This window comes from Pogona vitticeps, chromosome 5 (genome assembly GCF_051106095.1).
Source record: "Pogona vitticeps strain Pit_001003342236 chromosome 5, PviZW2.1, whole genome shotgun sequence".
Classification (NCBI taxonomy): Eukaryota; Metazoa; Chordata; class Lepidosauria; order Squamata; family Agamidae; genus Pogona; species Pogona vitticeps.
The window spans coordinates 92,774,307-92,795,836 of record NC_135787.1 but is presented as its reverse complement, the minus strand read 5'-3'; the positions used below and the strand labels follow the sequence as shown (position 1 = coordinate 92,795,836).

General features: G+C 42.0%; 1 protein-coding gene and 1 non-coding gene across 6 annotated transcripts in view; one reads left to right on the top strand and one right to left on the bottom strand.

Annotated features, from left to right (window-relative positions):
• Nucleotides 1–17,314, top strand: part of LYAR (Ly1 antibody reactive) — a 46,666-nt gene extending 29,352 nt beyond the window's left edge. For 2 of the 5 annotated variants that reach the window (XM_020813308.3, XM_020813309.3), the window contains exons 6-9: nt 1,411–1,765; nt 2,817–2,891; nt 9,959–10,044; nt 11,641–11,967. In XM_020813308.3, the coding sequence (XP_020668967.2) occupies nt 1,411–1,765; nt 2,817–2,891; nt 9,959–10,044; nt 11,641–11,775 (651 nt within the window). In that variant the 3' untranslated portion in view covers nt 11,776–11,967. Of the gene's footprint in view, nt 1–1,410; nt 1,766–2,816; nt 2,892–9,958; nt 10,045–11,640; nt 11,968–16,979 lie in introns of those variants that run through there. The other 3 variants (XM_078394086.1, XM_073001031.2, XM_020813310.3) reach the window with 3 other exon arrangements.
• Nucleotides 14,860–15,020, bottom strand: LOC140707956 (U1 spliceosomal RNA). The gene has a single exon (XR_012088084.1). It is a non-coding gene; the product is annotated as a U1 spliceosomal RNA (small nuclear RNA).
• Nucleotides 17,315–21,530: the final 4,216 nt, after the last annotated feature.

The window sequence follows — 21,530 nt, the reverse complement described above, 5'->3', positions numbered from 1 at the left end:
CTGGAAGTTGCTTGCACCTGGTCTAGTGTATGAACCACTTCTTGAGTTCATTCTATCCAGCTAGGGTATAATTTTATAGGTTACAAAGACAGATGGACAGTTCTCTACCATTTCATGAAAGCTCTGTATCCCACTGTGCTTCCACTGAGCAGAAAGTCTCACCAGCATAGTAACATGGATTTGTACTGCTTGTGGAAGCATTACTGTTATACAAGCAGATGGTAAGTTTTCTTCACAGAGGTCATCACGTGTGCAATGGCAGTGATTGTGCAAGCACCATATCAGTGGAGACTATAGGATACAGACTAAGATAACCTGAATGCTGGGAATTGCCCTTTACTACGTCTCTACTACTACGTCTTTACTACGTGGTGGTGCTGCGGGTTAAACCAGCAGACGTAAGATCGAATCCATGTGACGGAGTGAGCTCCCATTGCTAGTCCCAGCTCCTGCCAACCTACCAGTTCAAAAGCATGCAAATGTGAGTAGATAAATAGATGCCACCATGGTGGGAAGGTAACGGCATTCCGTGTCTAGTCGCGCTGTCATTTGACCACAGAAACTGTCTTCAGACAAACACTGGCTCTACGGCTTGGAAACGGGGATGAGCACTGCTTCCCAGAGTCAGACATGACTGGACTAAATGTCAAGGGGAACCTTTACCTTTACCTTATGTCTCTATACTTCAGTTATTTTAAGCATCAATGATAATTACTATTATGTCTTCAGTTTTCCTTCTTGGCTTCATGGTGCTTTGGCATCAGGTGGAGCCTCCACCCACAGGAAGTGCGTAGACGAAGGCCTAAGATACAGAGCAAACCAAATTGTTGTAAGCCGCCCAGAGACCTTTGGGTAGAGTGGGCGGCATATAAATTAAATAAATAAAATAAATAAATAATAAATAATAAAAGAGTAACCCATAAAAAAGTGCTCTCCATTAACTGAAGTGTAAAGATAATGGTTAAGTGTTTTCTTTTTAGCTTCAATTCTCACATCGGCAAAGTTGAGTACTACTTGCATATATTATAGGGTTGCGTCAAAAATTACTGAGATAATGGCTGAAATCCTGTTATCTTAGAGTAGGGCAACTGAATCAATGAGGATTTGGTGAGTCAACTCCTCCCTAGGTTCCATTGATTCAAATGGCCCTACTCTAGTTGTGACTTACTGTGCTAAGCAAGAGAATTTCAGCTGATATATTGGAAATGAGGTGGAAGTTCCCGCATTTTGGGGTTCTAAACTGTGCTCTTATGAATTGACAATTGGGTTTCTGTGATTATTAGTGTATTTGATGTTGCATAGCTAATATTGCCTCTCTGTCTAGCACTGAGGTTAAACTGCTGATGCTTTCACCTTGAATGAGAAGTTTGATTATACTCAAGTTTAATCCCAATGTCACCTTCCTAACAGGAGACAGTTGAAAACCAATCTGCAAAAAGTGAAGTTATGTCAATGCCATCAGAAGATACTAATGTGAAACGAGAGGTTACAAAGCTAAAGAGAAAAAGGGAACAAACGGAGGAAAAGAGGAAAACAGAAAAAGAATTAAGTTTACAGCCTCAACAAGAGAGCACTGGACTTTTAAAATGCAAGAAGTCAAAAAGAGAGGAACTGAGTTCAAAAAATTCTGAAAGCAATGGTCTGAAGATGACAAAGCAGCAGAGAGTTGATCCAGCTGTACTGGAAGTAAATGGAAATCGTCTTAATACCAAAGAACCAAGAACCAAAGCGAATAAGAAGAAATGCAAGCGTAATGTCTCAGAAAGTACAAATTTTGCATTACATGTTGTAAAATCCATTGTAGCATCTTAGAACTATGGGCTATACTTAACCAAAACAGCAGCAAAGTATATATTTGAAACTAATGAGACCCTTCAAAAACAGGAATGAGAGCAGAAAATATTGCCATGATCAGTTTTAATTCTACAAATCACAATGGAAGAACTTGAGATGTGCAAGATCTATCAATACAGTCAACCCTCGACTTATGAACTTAATCCATTCCAGAAGGACGTTCCTAAGTTGAAAAGTTTGTAATTCGAATCCAAATTTCCCATAGGAATGCTCTGAAACTTACTTAATGTGTTCCTATGTGAAAAAAAGTTATAAACAACAAAAAAATTAAAACAAAGTCACTTACCAGGTACTGCAGACCAAGCCTGGCTCCTCACAGCACCCCCACAGCCGTGGAACAGCCAGAAAAAGAGCGCCCAACAGCTGAGTCAGCAACCAGCAGGCAGGCTGCAGCCATCCTGGAGAGACAGCAGCCATCTTGAGAGACAGCCAGCCATGTGGTCACCTCACAAAATGGCCGCCGCCTCTCTGCTCTTTTTCTGGCTGTTCTGAGGCCACAAAGGAACTGTAAGGAGCCAGGCTTGGCCCACAGTACCTGGTAAGTGACTTTTTTTCTTACGATGGTGCTCGGAGGACTGGCCGGGGACCTCTGAAAGCGGCGCTGGTGGCGGTGGGTGGGTGGGTGGGTGGGGCGGCGGGGGAGGTCCTAACTCAAATCCAAGTTCACAAGTAGAGGGAATATTTCCCTATCAGAGCGGTTCGTAAGTTGAAATGTTCATAAATAGGGCCGTTCGTAAATCGGGGATTGACTGTATCAAGCAAAATCCTCTCTTTGCTTCTAAGAGTCTTCTGTGAAACATTAGGCAGAGCAGATCCTTGTTGCTTCACATGATGCATGAACACATGAACTAGTTTTAATGGGCCTAATACTACAGGTCTTTAGTATTTACTTCTAATGGTTCTATTTCTGAACTTCCTAACACTTATTCTCATTTTGTTTATCTCCCCATGCATAAATACAGGTGGATTTTCCATTGTACAAAAAAAACCCAAAAATTCAGAAACTGAAGAAAGAGAGGAGGAGCATAGAGACAATTGTAAGATTGAACTTCAGGTGTATTATGTTTGTAACAATAGAAACCTGGTAGCTAAGTGGGTTTGGGAGTTAGTATCATTGTTAAAGAATAAGATAAATGTAACATGTATAGGGAATAGCTCCCTTGCCCTGGAAACAAATTACTGAGTGCTATACGCAGGTGATGTAAGACACAGGCCCCAACAATGACTGGGTCTCCTCGTCACCTGGGCTGTAGAAAGGTATAGAATCTCTCAACTATCTGTAATCTTCCCTGTTTGGGCATGGTGGTCAATGTTGTGAGAGCTCGTCAGGGTTCTTGTGTGGATTGCAGCCTCTCTAGTTCAGGTCCTGTAAAATGTATACTGTGACAGGATGTATCTACCACAACAGTTACAAAATGGTGGGCCTTTTGTGGCACTTCTCCAAAATTCCAAATGTTCTACTGAACCAGAAAGACTGATGTCCCCTGGTATAGCACACTCCCTAATACAGTGGTGCCCCGCAAGACGGGCGCTCCTTGACGACGAAATCACTTGACGTTGATGTTTTTGCGATCACAAAAGCAATCGCAAAACGATGTTCCCTATGGGGGAATTTTGCTTTGTGATGATCAGTTCCCTGCTTTGGGAACCGATTATCGCAAAGCGATGATTTTTTAAACAGCTGATCGGCGGTTTCAAAATGGCCACCGGGTAAACAAAATGGCCACCCGCTATATTTTCGCATGGATTCCTCACTGCACAGGCAGCGAAAATGGCCACGCTATGGAGGATCTTCGCTGGACAATGAGTTTGAAGCCCCTAGGAATGCATTAATCTGGTTTTAATGCGTTTCTATGGGCTTTTCAAAATCGGATTAACACGTTTTCATTCTACAGTGATTTTGCTGGAACGAATTAACGTCGTAATGCAAGGCACCACTGTAGTATATTTGAATATTTTGCCTAAGTGAGTTTTCCTTGAAAAGAAAGCTATGAAGTACCATGGTTCTTCGTAGTGGTCTCTGTGAATGCACGCAAATGTGTTAGTTCTGCGCCTGTGTAGGACATTCGGAAGATTCTAGAGCTTTAGAAAAAGTGTCAATTAGCTCCCCCCGAGGGTATATAGGCTCCGCCTCCTCCAGCTTCCTTTCCTGTAGGACGTTAGGAAGAGCAGAGTGATTATAAGTATTCTAGCGTAGCTAGTCTTTTCTTGCCTCCCTTTTAATTTTATTAGTTTATTTGACAGAACCTGCCTTATTCTTTAATTTGCCGTTGTTATGTCGCTTCCCTCTCCCCCCATCGACGGATCCCGTTTTTGTTTTGTGGCCCCTCAGGGCTTCAGGCAGTGTGCCGTCTGCTCCCGCAGGATTCCTTTATCAAATGGCCATGACAAATGCTTGTTTTGTTTGGGTGAATCCCAACTTGATCAGACTTGCATTGCCTGCAAGGATTTTTCTAAACAAGCCAGAAACATCTTTGGGATAAAATACTCCTGATGTTACCATCCTTGCCTGATCCTTCTAAAACTGAAGCCCTCAGTGTTTACAAAGAGGCTAACACCCTCACCAGGCAACAGAGGTTCGCTGCAAAACACACGGCAGATACCGCCTCCAAGTCCATGCTAACTGCGATAGCTGTCAGACACCACGCATGGCTCAGAACAGCTAATATCCTCGATTACACAAAGACTAAAATTGAAGATCTTCCCTTCGATGCTGTCGGACTATTTAATTCCAGAACTGACAAGATTATGGAGAACATTCATAAAATGAGGAAGACAGCAAAATCCTACATACCATACCAGCCGTATCGGTACCACAAACAGGGCTACAAAAGACCTCTGTATCAATCTTCCACTCAGTACCAAACCTTTCGGTATAACAAACAACAGCAGGACTGCAGTTATCAGACCCAACAGTCCACCGCCCCGCTGTTCAAGCAACAACGCTTTCATAACCCCAAGCAGTCCTTTCATAAGACTCACCACAGGGGTAAGCAGTTCTCCTAATTTTTCACTTACTACCAGATTGCTCCCATTCCTTCACGAATGGAGCACCATCACTACTGGTTAAGTGGGTTCTTACCATCATTGAGAAATGCTACCTGATTGAATTCTCATGAACCCCTTTAGCAAATTTGGTCAAAACTACTCCATTTTCCATGCCACTTCATTTGGAAATTTCGTCCTTACTATCCAAAGGGGCTATAATCAGAGTACCATCCTCAGACACCAGCGAGGGCTTTTTCTCTCGCTACTTCACAGTCCCCAAGAAGGATGGTGATATAAGATCTATCATGGATCTTAGAGACCTCAATCAGTACATATTATACAAGAAGTTCCATATGCTGACTCTTGACTCCATTCTCCCTCTTCTGTCTCAGGGAAACTGGTCCGTCACCATCAACTATTTCCATATTTACATCCACCCGTCTCATCAAAAATTTCTCTGGTTCCGGTTCCACCATGACACCTTCCAATTCACCGCTCTCCCGTTCAGGCTCTCCACAGCCCCCAGGACATTCACAAAATGCATGGCACCAGTCGTGGCATACCTTCGGACAAGGGAATAAAAAAATTTCCCTACAAACAGGAAAAAGTCAAACCTAATACCTTCCCAGATAGTCTCCTATATAGGAGCAACCCTGGACTCTGTTCGCATGAGAGCCTTTCTACCGCCCCAGCGGATTCGTAAGATCCAGGCATCGGCTCTCAGATTCACTCTGTCCACAACCGTAACCACGCACAAGACTCAGCGCATTTTAGGTTTGATGGCGTCCTCCACTTCAGTGGTACTCTATGCAAGACTGAAACTCAGGCCACTTCAGTCCTGATTCCTCACCCAATACTATCCCGTGACGGACCCTCCTGCAGAAAAGCTACGGGTCCCTCCGCACGTAGCACGACATCTCATCTAGTGGACTATCCCCAACATTCTGTAGAAAAGCTACGGGTCCCTCCGCACGTAGCACGACATCTCATCTAGTGGACTATCCCCAACATTCTGTCACTGGGAAAACCATTTCATCCTCCGTACCTATCCATACAGGTCGTCATGGATGCCAGCCCGTCAGGTTGGGGGGCGCACTGCCAAGAGTTACGAGTACACGGCCTCTGGACTACATGCCAAAAGGCCATTCACATAAATCAGCTAGAACTGTTGGCTGTTATAAAAGCCTTTCAAGCCATTCTGTCATGCATAAAGGGGCATGCAGTACAGCTGGTAACAGACAATACCACAGTGATGCACTATATCAACAGACAGGGCGGAATTCAATCCCGGCCTCTCCTTTGACTAACCATGCAGTCTTGGGAATGGTGTCGTACGCACCACATTTTCCCTCAAGCGATCCATATTATGTCCAGGGACAACTCCCTGGCATACCACCTAAGCAGGCTGCCCACCAGAATGCACGAGTGGGCTCTCGACCAGACAGTTTTTCTAGAACTATGCCAACAATGGGGACAGCCCATGATAGGTCTCTTTGCGTCCCATCTGAATGCCAAATGTGATCGGTACTGCTCCAGTACCGATAGACACCTTCTCCCTCAGAGACACCTTCCTCATACCGTGGTCCAGACACTAACCTACCTATTTCCTCCAATACCACTGCTCCTCAGGACTGTAACCAGAATTATCCAGTACCAAACGAATGCAATCCTCATTGCCCCATGGTGGCCGCACCAGCCTTGATTTGCCCACCTATTGGAAATAATGGAGGAGATATTCCACCTACCTCCAATTTCATCCCTCCTCTCACAGGACGACGGGGCCCTTCTCCATCCCGATGTCCGGTCTCTTCACCTGATGGCATGGATGATAACCCCCAATTCCGTGCAGTCCTAAATCAAGTGCGAAAGCTGTCTACTTCTCACCTATATGAAGCAAATGGAAAGCCTTTACCAAATTTGCCCAAGCTGAAGGCATGGTCACAGTACGGTACAGTCCCTATCCACGGTACTTACCTTTCTGTTATGCCTCTTGGGCTGGCTCATTCTACTCTCAAAGTCTACATTTCGGCAATAGTGGCTCATCAACCTCGATCCCACTCCGGCAGGCTATTCTCTGACCCTACAGATAAAAGATTTTTAAAAGGCCGCCAGAATATGCGGCCTCCTTCACAGCACATTGTACCACAATGGTCCCTTCCACTCGTATTGGAACCCCTTACCAAGCCACCGTTTGAACCCATGGCTACCTGTTCTGAGAAACTGCTCTCTTTGAAGACCACCTTTCTCGTGGCTATCACATCGGCCTGAAGAGTGAGTGAACTGGCTGCACTCCGGTCAGACCTCCTTACCTTCAAATGCATCCTGACAAGGTCACCTTATACCTGGACATCTCCTTCTTGCCAAAGGTGGTATCAGACTTTCACATCAACCAGCCCATCGTGCGTACAACATTTTTCCTTCTCCGTTCATGTCCCTAGAGTGCAAACTCTGTACCCTCAATGTCAGAAGAGCTCTTGCCTTCTACCTTCATCGCACCAAATACATTAGGTGCTCCCCGCGTCTCCTCCTGTGTTATCATGGACCACATAAAGATGCTCCTGCTTCTCCACAATCAATATCCAGATGGATTGTTCAGCTCATACAGCTGGCTTACCAGCTTACCAATAAGCCTGTACTGGATGGACTGAAGGCCCATTCTACCAGAGCGGTTTCCACTTCAACAGCTCTATTCAAAGGTGTTCAAATACAGAACATATACAGGGCGGCTACCTGGGCCAACCCTCTGACGTTTGCCAGACACTACCGCCTGGATGTCAGAGCTAAAAATGATGCAGCGTTTGGACAGGCGATACTGTCATCCTTAATATTGTGATGGCCCTCCTTCCAGTGAGTACAGCTTGCTATTCCCCCATTTGTGTGCATTCACAGAGACCACTATGAAGAAGGTTAGGTTAACTACCTGTAACTTTGGTTCTTCTAGTGGTACTCTGTGAATTCACACATCCCTCCCCTCCGTCCGTCACAATACCGTTCTATGATACCTTGCTTATCTACTTTTTATACGGTAACGGTGGACTCAGGGAACTGAAAGGAAGCTGGAGGAGGCGGAGCCTATATACCCTCGGGGGGAGCTAATTGACTCTTTTCTAAAGCTCTGGAATCTTCCAAATGTCCTGCGCAGGCACATGATTAACCCATTTGTGTGAATTCACAGAGTACCACTAGGAAAACCAAAGTTACAGGTAGGTAACCTAACTTTATCATTTCTTGGTTGGACCCGAAGTCATCTGGGTGAATGTCTGCCTCTTCAGTTAAGCCTTTTTTGCCTTCCTACCACCCAGTCCATTTGTGCAAAATTGCCTTCACTTAATTGCCATCAATTCTTCCTTCATGCAGGCTTCTTTCCTCCTGTTTGTTTGTGGGGAGTTCTTTTGTCTGTTTCAAAGACTGAAAATGGGTAGGCGAATGAAATCTGTTCTGCACATCTGTGTAACTTAGGAGTGGATATGTACATTTCCAATGTTACCCTTCCAGAAGAGGGCAAGAAACCACAGAATTATCTCAATCTGTAGGAGTTAAATTATTTATGGTGTTCTGAACAAGAGAAGGTGAATGAGAAGGTTTTTTTTTTTAGCAAATTATGCATAGTTGGGCAAGTAATGGTTAGCCAAATGATGCTTGAACATCAATTATGTACGATAATTTCTGTTCCTTAGTTCCATGAACTTTTAAGGATTAGAAGCCATATTACAGTGGTGCCCCGCTTGACGATGACTTTTTTGCGATTGCTATAGCTATGTTTCTATGGGTTTTTTCACTTTACAATGAATAGTTCCCTGCTTCGGGAATCTTTTTTTGCTAGACGATGATTAGAAACAGCTGATTGGCGGTTCGCAAAATGGCTCCCTGCTGTTTTCCGGACCGATTGTTCGCAAAACAGGGATCCCAAAATGGCCACCCTATGGAGGATCTTCACTGGACGATGAGGTATTTGCCCCATTGGAACTCATTGACCCGTTTTCAATGCATTCCAATAGGGGTTTTTTCGCTTGACGATGATTTCACTTAACAGCAATTTTCCTGGAACGCATTATCGTCATCAAGTGGGGCACCACTGTAACTTCTTTTTTTCAACAATAAGTCCATTTTATACTTCTCTTTCTTTATACTTTCCTTGTCAAAGGAGAAGGGCAGTAACTTTGCACGTAAGACAGTTTGTGCAAAGTATGGTGACCCTGGCAAGCAGAAGTAATCGTACTGTCCTCTGGAGACAAGGAATCATGTGAGATCTGAAAGTTCCTCACTGAGATGTATTGAGTTGAGTTCGCGTGAATTGATGAAAACAAAGAATTTAGAGAATACTGCTTAAATTCCCAGTCAGGATCCAACCCCTTTTATCCCTTTAAGAAGAGTGTAGGGAGCTACTTGTTTTCTTTTTAAAAGCAAGCAACTTCCTTTAAAAAATAAGCAAATTTTCAAGTATTGTCAAAAAAAAATTAAAGCTTCTCCTGGTCGTAAAATATGGTATTGAATGTAAAACATACACAACTTACTGTACTGGTGTTCATTCATTTTTACAATGTAGACCAGCATTCTGTTGCCTAAATGTGGAATAGAAGGTTCATCTTCCTGCCTTTGCTCTGGCAGGCTCCTTTCATGTGTCTGTTCTTGTACTGGTTGCAAAAATATTCACACAACTTGTTGTGCAACAGGAAACCTGCTGGAGCTGAGGGACCATTTATATTATTCACCTTCCACTCTAATTAGGCCACAGGACACTGGTCAAGATTTTTCTTGCAAAAATATATGGATCAGCATATTTATATTACTTATTTGCAATCTATGCAGCTACTTTCTTTGAGTTGGAAAGATAATGTTACCTATTGAAAGGTAGACCATAACAGAAAATCTCTCTCTATCTCAATCTCTCTCTCTTTGTGTGTGTGTGTTTATATACAAACTTATTTTTAATCATCCTAGAAGAGTAATATTCACTGCTGCACTCAGTGGTAGAACAAAACAATTTCAACTCAGCAAGTTTTCTACGAAGCAGGGAGTGATTTTTGTGGCACTGTGAGGTGATATTCATTACTTTGCCCATCATTTATACAGATCATTTCTTTTATTTGTTTATATTTTTTTACCAACAATGCAGATAAGTTCAGCTGGAAAGGAACCATAAAAGCTGTTCTGAAGCAGGCACCTGACAATGAAATATCAATTAAGAAACTAAGGAAAAAGGTAAGTTGGAGTGCTATATGCAACACAGAGTACAATCGGGTAGACATTCCCCCGCATAAGCATCACTAAAAAGTGTTCTGAAGATAATTCAGTTATTTCTTCATATTTTTTTTCTTAACCATGTGTGATTATCTGAACAGCAACCAAACTGTGGACTGCTGCTTCATCAAAGTCTTGTTAAACAATTGTTAGAAGAGCATTTCTGTGATGTTCTCTGCTTTCTTCTCTTGTAAATCATTCCTGTTCCAACAATAGTATACAGCATCATCTGCCCCTAGAATTTTTTATGGTGACAGTTTGTTGAACTTCTGACCAGAAGTTTCATAAAATAGCAACTAAACTAATGTTTAGGAAAACCATATTTTCCAATGGAAGGCTGAGGTCTAGGGGCTATAAGTATACAAGTATTTGAAAAATTGGAGTTTGCATTTTAATATAAATTCCACCTTCATCCGTGCATCCTGTTCATAATATGTTCATGATATTTCATTTGTCTTTTTATAACTAGGAAAGGTAATCTGCAAGGGACTGACTATGACTTTAGCTTTGAAAATAAAATGCATATGCTTAGGATCCAGACATCACTTTGAAATAGCCACTTATTTTCTCTCCTTCCTTCCCCTCCACTGGACTTCACTGGACCTTCTGCATGCATATGATACAACTTGTTTTTGCAGCCTGCAGTAGCATCAGGAATGTAATCACCACTAAGCTATAGGCTGATCAGAAACTAAATAGAATCCATGTAGAAATGAATTGTCCCATTGAGACTTAGAGTTAACTTCTACTGTTGTAAATCCAGTTTATTTCAGCAGGGCTTGCACTCTGTGGGCCCTTCCTGGACTTACAACTGAAAACATTTTATTTAAAACAAATGTGTGTTTCTACAGTGTAAATGTTGAGGGACATGGAAGGAGCTGCCTTGGGTTCTCTTGAGGAGGAAGGCAGAGATTAAATAAGGGGCATCCCTGAAGACATTTGGGTTTCTCCAGAGCATGGGTAGCTCCTTGTTAGCTGATGCTTCCACTCCAGAAGAATCATTGGATTGTTTTTGACATGAACAAAGATCACAAGTCTGTATGTTCTCAAAGAGTGATTTATAGCAATCGTACTATACTATAAATGGCATTTGTATGAAAACAGTTTGTGAGTTTAAAAACAGAAAAGAGCACCAGTGAAATGCTATCCAAAGCTTGCGCAATTTTTTTTCAACTACACGACACTATGGAAAATACTACATCTTGACTAACCCCAAAGCTAGGGGTTTTTAGTTCTCAGAAGAAGAATTTGTGGACAAGTTGATATCTGAAAATCAATTCTGCATTTAAAATTGTGCCTGGAATCTGTGCAGATCCTTAAGCACTGGTAAAATACAGCCAAAACTGTATGTCTGAAGTGGTAATGTTGAGAGTGGGGTTATATTTGCAGAGCATCCCCAATAAGAGAGTGGAAGAAATCATCCTTGCATGCTTTCATTTATAATCTAAAAATGGATGCTTGTGGAAGGTTTGGGTCCAGAAAATCTGCCCAATTTAAAGGGATAATAGCATGAAAAAGTTTAAATATAACAGATTTTCTTTTCTTTTTATTATTTAGGTTTTAGCCCACTATTATGCAGTAGCAGGTGGCCATCATAAATCTGAAGAGGAAATTTTGGCTTTGTTTAATAAGAAAGTCAGCAACAATCCTAAGTTCAGAGTATTAAAGGAAAAAGTTAAACTTTTAAAATAGAATTGTGGTCAAATGATCAGATTCTGTACATTTTATCCAGTTGTGTTATTGGATGTAGAAATTATTTTCATGTTATAGCAGCAAAAGAGAGCTTGTATTTTATTATGAGTTCCTTTTGTTTTACTTCCCATTTATATTGATAAACTATATTTAAGTGACGAAAAGTTTCATTAAAATCTTTCTAATATTGTTTATAGAGACTTGAGTTTCTTCTTTCTAATCTGAATTGTTCAGTTAACAAAAATCAGTTAATACATGGAATTCAGTCCCATTGTTAATCTATCATAGGCCAGTAGAACTTACCCCCCAATTAAACGTAAGTACCAGTGAAAACTAAAGGGACATGGTGGTGCTGTGGGTTAAACCACAGAAGCCTCTGTGCTGCAGGGTCAGAAGACTAGCAGTCATAAGATCGAATCCACACAATGGAGTGAGCTCCCATCAATTGCCCCAGCTCCTGCCAACCTAGCAGTTCGAAAGCATGCAAATGCAAGTATTTTTTGCTCCATAAGACATAGTTTGTCCCCAAAAAAAGTGGGAGAGAAACTATGTGTGTCTTATGGAGTGAATACTGTAAAAAAGGGTTCAGCCACCACCACCCAGAATCCTCCCACTGCTATGCTGGGAGGCCTCTGAACTGGCACCAGAGGCTGCTTGCTGTGGCAGCCACATTGGACCTCACCACTCTGCCATCTGCACTGCTGGCTTTCCAGGATCTGCCTCTTAGAGCCCACCTGGAAAACCAGCAGGGCCAACAGGCCTATGGAAGCAAATTTAAATGGCAGAAGGCAGTGAAAACAGCCAAGGAACAAAGGGGAAATAGTGATTCTAGAAAGACCAGGGAAAACCACAAACACAGTCCCCCACTGTGAGCACTCAAGGGTCTTCTAAAGATCACCTGAGGCTTGAACAGAGAGGTTCCAGGTGTAAGCGTACCCCTAATACAGCTGAGCTGAGTCCGGTTACCCAGCCAGGCAGGACCACTTACTCCTTTTCCCAAGTCCCTTCTAATAAGCAATTAACTGAAGAAAACCAAAGATAAAAATCATGAGTTTTGGAGTCTGCCAAGATGAACAAAACTCAGGCAATTAATGGACTCAACATATCTGTGGCCTAACAAATAATATTGCGGTTTTGCTGTTTGAGAGACCAAACGTAGGATTTTAAGAATTATTGTTTTATTAGAAAAATAAAGTATTTAGAGATATTCAGTTTGTTGCAAAAGCATAGCATTCAAGTACATTTCCATAAATCAAAGTGCCAACAAACACGGGTCCAAGAACACACGTGTAAGCTTGGACAGAGAGCAATCAGGAGTTTGCACATGCTAAAATGGGCTGAATGAGTCCAAATTCAGCTAGCCTTGATACAACACTCCTTCTCGCAGGTCTGCCCACATAAGAACACCCTGGTACTCTCGGATATTATTATGAAAAGGTCAAGTGGGCTTTGTAGTCCTTAGACTTAACTTGCACCACTGACAGGACTCTAAGTAAGCTAGGCCGAGGCAGCACTCTCAGATGACCCTATGACAAGTGTACTGTTCAGGAAAACAAATGAGTTTTATAATTTTTATTTTATTAAAGAAAAAGCATGTTACTAGGTATCAAAGCCAAATTAAACCAAAGCAAATAAACTAGCATTGTGCTGTTTAGTTACACAGATGTAGTGAGGCAAAGAAAACATGAAAAATATAAAAGAGTTCAAAAACCTTACAAAAACACAAAAAGCCATTAAAAAGAATAAAAACAGTTCCAGTCCAGTAATTCATTAGTAAAAACAAAATAATCCAAATAGGTTATAAAAAGGCTATAGTCCTCAGTGATCCTATAGAATAAAAACCCCTAAACAAAAATAAAAATCCATTATATGTCCCATAGTCCTTAGAAAAGAAAAATCCAGTAAATATACCATAGTCCTTACAAAATTACAAGTGCATAGTCCATATGGAGTATTCCAAGAAAAGAAGTCCATAAAGAATATTCCATAGGTAACAGTCCATAGAAAATAGTCCATGCACAGTCCTTAGGAAAAATCCCATAAGTCCAAAAGTAATCCAGCAAAGCATAGGAACCAGTCCATGTAGGTAGGCCACCAGTCCGTCTCAAAAGACATTAGGGTGAGTCCCGAATGGCTGAAGAGTAGGTCACGAATGACTGAAAGGTCGGTCTTGGAAAGACAATGTCCATAGGCAAAAAGTTCCTTTTTCAAGAGTAACTGGCAAGGGCTCATCGCACCTTCCCACGATGTCATCCAATCAGAGTTCGTTACTAGGCAAACAGTCCTGTTACATCACATGACTTCCTTCCCATACGCACCAGATGTTATTTGGGTTTTCTGTGGTTTATCAAAGAGTCACAACAATTCCCATCTATCTAATCACACCGAGTCCTTTCTCAGGCTTTCAGAATAACATTCTCTCTGCTCGCCTAGAAAACAACTTGTCAGCATAGCAAAGATACTTTATACAAAGAAACAAGATGGAACCTCTCTGGCTCATTTCTTAATTACAAAACCCATATGCCTTAAAAGATTTTAACTCAAAAACCCATCTCATCACACAAAGCAGTTAGAACTATAGCAAATTCCAGCTATGAAAATAAAAAACTCTAAACATAGCTTGAAAGGTAGGCAAGGCATAGCCCCCCTTTCTCTATCTTACTATAAACTACATCCTAGCATAACAGTAAAAACTAGCAATTGGAACTCAAAAGTCCATCCTAAGAATCAATCTAAAAATCCAAGCAAAAATCAAGTCAAAAATCAAGTCTTCTTTCTGTCTCCGTTCTTCTTCCATGCTTGGACCCCCCTTCTCCACTCTTCTGTGATGTTAACCAATCAGAGCAAAGGGCTGTCTCTCCCCACTCCACCTACATTTCCCATTGGATGTACAGGTGTTGTTCATCATCGTCCTGGTGTTGTGTCTTGACCCTTATAATCTCTGGCCAAGTCTGCTTCATGGAAAATTCCAACTAGCTCTAAAACAGCTTCTCAAAGCATCTAGTTATGCTAACAGAGACCAATATGGATTCCTTCTACACAATTCCATGACTACAAATCCCATTCAGAAATTACATTTTAGCCTTAATAACCTAAACCATGACACCCACTACCATAAATTAGGCAGCTGACTTTCCCACATTTGGGGAAATCACAGGGATCAGCACACCCCAAATGCAATGGATGAGCCTTACCCTGGGAAAACCACTTTTATGATCATGGTATCTCCCCTGCCAGGTATGAGTTGGAGTGGCCCCTGTACCTCCTGCCCCCCAAAGGCATGGTGACTCCCCCGGCTGCACCTCCTGCTCAGAACAGGGGTGCACAGCCCCAGTCCCGCCAGAGGCCAAGAGAGCTTCTCAGTGTTTTGGGGTGCCCCACAGGACTCCCCATCAGGGGCTGGGTGTTCCTCCCACAATCCTCCAGTGCACAGATATTAGCATACCTAATGTGCGGGGAAGGCAGGGAAAGCGGGACATTCAAACTTTCAGTTAGTGAAGAGGCTGCTTGTCTTGCTTCCTTGCTAGTCAAAGTGGTTAGAGAACTGGGAGAGAGACCTGGGACTGCCTGGTATTGTCATTTTAAAATGTAAAATTTAGTTTAAAAGCTGCTTGTTTGGGCTTAGTGCTTAGGTGAAAAGGTGCTCCATTTGAGTTGAAACCTGCTTGTGTAGAAATGTGCATACTTGCTTTAAAAGCTGCCTGGGAAGCCTTTCAGACCAGCGCCGATCAGCTGTTAGGTGGGGAGAGGAAGGAGTGGAGAAGAGCACAAAATGGCTGCTGGCTGCCTGCTGGGTGCCGGTTTTTAGCTGTTTGGTGCTCTTTTTTGGCTGTTGGGGGGGGCTACCAAGGCACTGTGAAGAGCCAGGCTCAGTCTACAGTACCTGGTAAGTGACTTTCCTTTAATTTTTTAAAAGTTTCTGACTTTTCCCCCCATAAGAATGCATTAATTAATTTTCGATGCATTCCTATGGGAAATTTGGATTTGACTTGCAAACTTTTCAACTAGTTCTGGGCATCTAATAGAGAATGTATTTCCAAAGGGTGTTCCAGCAAGGAAACTAACTATGCTTTATGAGCCAGAACACAACCTTGGCTGCTGATCAGAAATTAACCCTGCATACATGGGAAAGCAAAATTCAGTTTTACTTTTAGTTGTTTCCAAGTCCTTATGGTTGTGGTATCTCTTTGATGTATCTAAATCAGAACAGGGCCAGGAAGTCTCAGAGACAGGGCATAGTTATTTGGTTAGTGTTTTTGGAACAGAGTTCTTGCCTGTAGCACATACTACACTTGCTGATACAGTAGTTTGAAAATTAAAAAGTCAAAATTCTTCATGACTTCTAACTAGATTACAGTACCTGCTTCCTGATTTCAGCTACTATAGTTTGTATTGGTTTGTTTGTTTGTTTGTTTGTTTGTTTTTGGCTCTCTAAGAACATTGTTCCTGGCTTTGTGTTGAATAACCTGTTGTGCCTTGCATGCTATAAACATTCAATTATGTCAGAAAACCGAGATTTGGTCTTATGCTGAGCATGTGCTACTGCTGGTGAATGGGATCAGGTTAAGCTTTGTGTTGCTGTTCTTTTGCATAACCTAAAGTAAATAAGGAAAACCAGCTGTTAAATAGTTTAATTCCACTATTTATCCTGCACACAACTAAAAGGGACCTCTCAATGCAGTGCCAAATCAGACGAACCATTTCTAACTTAATATAGGCTTGAGCTGTAGCTGGGCAGAGTTGCACAACAATCTCATCTGTCATTGAGACATTTCTATAAGCATGGGGGAGGAGGTGGATGAAAGGAAATATAAAATATAGGTAGTGTATAGGTCTTATCACTGGCTGATAAGGGTCTATATGGTACTTGACTTAAATTTATGGTACACAAATTTATGGTACATAAACTAGAGTACACAAAGCTTTAAGTCTCCATTTGTTAATGACAGTGGTAATGGTTCTTAATGCCACTGTTGACTGCTGTTCACTTTACATAGTTCAAATGTTATTCTGTTATAGTTTATTAAATATTTTATTACACTTATTTGGTTCAGAATATATTTTTCCTGTTTTCCTCCTCTAAAAATTAGGTGTGTCTTAAGGTCAGGTGCATCTTATGGAGCAAAAAATACAGTAAATAGGTACCACCTCAGTGGTAAATACGGTAAATAGGTACCACCTCAGTAATGGTGTTCTGTGTGTAGTTGCGCTGGCCAAGTGACGGTGGAAACTATCTTCAGACAAACGCTGGCTCTACGGCTTGGAAACGGGAATGAGCAGTGCCCTACAGTTGGACACGACTGGACTAAATGTCAAGGGGAACCTTTACCTGTGAAAACAACTAAGACATGAGTTAACAACTACGGTAACTTGTTTCATTGAGTTGAGTGGGATAATCATTGCTGTCTTCCCTTGGACTGGGCCCCTTGTATATAGTAAAACCAGTTAGCAGTTAACATTTTGTTATGCTAGATTACACATAATTGGGTGTGTTTGTGAATGGAAGATTTCTTCTGAAAATAGAACTTTATAAAGTGAATATCATGTATTGGTACATTATTTGTGGAAGATCTCTGTAGCAAATTTGTTTTTTAAAAATTATCCATGTGTGCATGTGTGTGGAAAGATTTTCAGCCAGCAAGATGGAGTGCTGAAGAGAAAACAGAACCCAAGTGCCTCCCAAATTCCTGTTCAGCTGAATAGCTGGGTACTATTTGGCTGGGTATATACAAAGAAAGAAGCTGGTGGGTGAGTCCTCAGTTGCTAGTGACTTGACCAGGCCCGTGTGAAGCCTGAGACTCTTCCTCTCAGTTGAATGGCTGCCTGCTACCTCTATGATACTTGTACTGTCTAAGTCAGTGGGCTGAGGCCAAGCCACAAATCTTGAACAAGTGAGAAACATTCAATTAATTTAAAAAAAAAACTTCCGGTTTATGAATGTGGGATACAGTGGTGCCTCACAAGACAATGTTAATCCGTTCCATAGAAATCACTGTCTTGCGAAAACATCATCTTGCAAAACCAAATTTCCCATAGGAATGCATTGAAAATTAATTAATGCGTTCCCAGGGGAATTTTTTTTAAAAAAAAAGGAACTTAAGGGGTAGGGAGCTGGGGAAGCACCATGGGAGGACTGGCGGGGGGTCCCCTCCCTGCGATCACCAGCTTTGGAGGTCCCCCACTAGTCCTCTGATGGTGCAGGAAAAGCGTCCAAAATGCTCTAAAGCAGGCGCGGGTGGTTTTGGGGTACCCCTGCCAGGGCTCTGATGGTGCAGGGGAAGCCATCAGAACCCTGGCGGGGGTTCCCTGAAACCACCGCTTTAGAGCACTTTGCAGGCTTTTCCTGAAAAGGCAGAAAAAGTCTGCAAAGTGCTCTAAAGTGGGCGCGGGTGGTTTTGGGGTTTCCCCGCCAGGGCTCTGATGGTACAGGAGAAGCCATCAGAACCCTGGTGGGGGTGCCCTGAAACCACACTCCCTGGCTTTGGGGGTCCCCCGGGGCTTACCTTGCACCATGGGAGGACTCGCGCGGGTTCCTCTGCACAGTGATCGGCGTTTGCAGAGGCTTGACTGAAAGCAATTTTAAAGTTCCCGCCTCTTCCTCCAGCCTTCGGCAAGCCTCGGAAGGGAAAAATGCTTCTACACCATCAGAGCCCTGGCGGGGGTGCCCCAAAACCACCCGCGCCCGCTTTAGAGCACTTTGGAGGCTTTTCCTGACTGTGCAGGAAAAGCCTCTGAAGTGCTCTAAAGCGGGCACGGGTGATCGTGGTGTGAAAAAGTCGCATTGGAACAATCATTTTGTGATGGGTAAAATGAATGCAAAAAACCCATCGTAAAGCAATGTTGTCGTAAAGCGGGGCAACCGTCTAGCGAGACACCACTGTATTGTACTTCTCGGTCCACGATTCAAAACACCAGGAAATGGCCTGATACTGCTATACAATATCATGCCCATGTTGCTAAAAAGAAAAAGGATGCACCTGAGTAAGTATCAAAAGAGGGAAAGACCAGTGATACCAGTCTAGGAATCTTATAGTATCTGATGCCAAACAACATTTGGACGATGCCTCCTCAATCAGACCAGACTACCAAACATTCCAAGAGGTAAGATAAGTAATAATTGGTGACTCAAACTAATATATTTTTAAAGTCAAATTCCATCAAGAGTGCAAAATCCAACAAACTTTTCACTTGCCTTGTTGACAACTTCACGATCCGAAGGAGGGAAGAAGAGACAAGGGGATCAACTGTTGTGGACATAATCCTGATCAACAAGGGGGAAATTGTCAACAAGGTGAAAGTAGTAGAAAATTTGGGTGAAAGTAAGGATTTGTTATACTAACAAAAAGGAAAGGTGAGAGTGGTGCAATGTCCACAATGGACTATAATAATAATAATAATAATAATAATAATAATAATAATAATAATAATAATAATAATAATAATAATAATAATAATAATAATAATAATAATAATAATAATAATAATAATATAATTTATTGTCATTGTAAGTATATACACAGTATACCATACAACGAAATTCACAGACACCCAGAGACCAGACACATGCACACACATAACATTCCCCAAACACTCCCCACCCACTAGAAGTCCCCCACTAAAAATACAAACATGTACACCTCAGGCCAAGTAACACAGTCCAACTAATTATTCACTACTGGTGGTCTTTAAGCTCATTATTAATTGCAATTATAGCTCTAGGATAAAAACTATTTAGAAAACGTGTGGTCCGAGTCTTAATTGTTCTATATCTTCTGCCAGACGGTAACAGTTCAAAAAAGTTATAAGCAGGATGGGAAGAGTCTCTCAGGATGCTGTGTGACTTCCTCAGACAGCGGGATGTGAAGATGTCATCCAGGGTTGGTAGCTGGAGCCCAATGATATTCTGGGCAATTTTAATGGTTCTCTGTAGAGCTTTTTTGTCCGCTACAGAGCTACTCCCAAACCATGCCAGAATGCCATAAGTTAGGACACTCTCAATGGTGCTACGGTAGTAGGACAGAAGTAAATGCTGTGATAAATTTAACTTCCCGAGCATTCTCAGGAAATACAGCCTCTTCTGTGCCTTCTTTATTAGCATGTTGGCATTTATAGTCCATGAGAGGTCCTCTGAGATGTAAGTACCCAGAAATTTAAAACTACCAACTCTCTCCACTTCCTCACAGTTTATGTACAGTGGTAAATGTACATTTCTCTTCCTCCTAAAATCAATTATGAGTTCTTTAGTTTTTTTGATGTTAAGTGTGAGATGATTTTCTTTACACCATAGTATCAATCTTTGTACTTCCTTTCTATAAGCAGACTCATTGTTCTTATTTATGAGTCCCACCACTGTCGTATCATCCGCAAATTTAATAATTGCATTGGTGTTATATAGTGGGGTGCAATCATGTGTGTACAGGGAATAGAGGAAGGGACTCAGCACGCAGCCCTGGGGAGCTCCTGTACTTAGTACCAGGGTAGAAGAATGGTGGGATCCCATCCTTACTGACTGTGGCCTATCTGTCAGAAAATCCTTTATCCACATGCAGATCTCCTGAGGTAATCCCAGGTTGATCATTTTTAAAAACAACCTATTTGGTAGAATGGTGTTAAAAGCAGAGCTATAATCCACAAACAACAGCCTCGCATAAGTTCCCTGTTGTTCTAAGTGGCTCAATACAGTATGGAGTACGATGGACACAGCATCATCAGTAGATCTATTTCTCCTGTATGCAAATTGCCATGGATCCAAAGAAGGTGGAAGACTAGTCTTAATGTAATCCAGCACCAATCTCTCAAAACATTTCATAATAACAGATGTTAAAGCTACTGGTCTATAATCATTGGGAGATACCACAGCTGACTGCTTCGGGACTGGCACTATAATAGATGTCTTCAGGCAAGTGGGGACAGAACACTGCAACAAGGATAGATTGAAAATATCCGTAAAAACTCCAGCTAATTCTGCAGCACAGCCCCTAACAACTCGTCCCATGATTCCATCTGGTCCAGCTGCCTTTCGAATATTAATATTCTGGAAAGCGCGTCTCACATCTGAAATCTGCAGTACTAGTGGTTGTCTGTCGATGGTAGATTCTAGTGATGTATTATGGACAGTAGGTGCTGGAATAATGGTGGTTCCTGTTTCCACCTCAAAACGGCTGAAAAATTGATTTAACTGCTCAGCCAAAAAATCACTGCTGCTACACAGACTGTTTTTGTTACTCTGACCAGTGATTTGTCGTAGGCCGTGCCACACTCGGCGAGTGTCAGAACTTTCAAGGTGTTGTTCAATTCTCTGGCTGTACATAGCTTTGGCATTCCTAATGCCCCTTTTCAGTTTAGCTCTGGCCTCTCTATACTGTAGTTCATCACCAGAATGAAAAGCAGCATTTCTGGCTTTTAATAAAAGGCGCACTTCTTTATTTAGCCAAGGCTTGTTGTTAGAAAACACTTGTACTTGTCTTGTTGTAGCAATAACATCGATGCAGCTTTTGATATAAAACAGTACTGTCGAGGCATAAGTATCAACATTGTCCTCCTCAAACAGTGTCCAATCAGTGCTCCTAAAGCAATCTTGAAGTTGCTCAGTTGCATCCACTGGCCACACTTGTATTTCTCTAATTGATGGTCTGATTCTTTTAACAAGGGGTCTGTACGATGGAATCAAAAAAAGAGATATATGATCTGACTGTCCCAAGCTAGGCAATGGCTTCGTCTTATATCCATGCATGATGTTACAATATACCTGATCC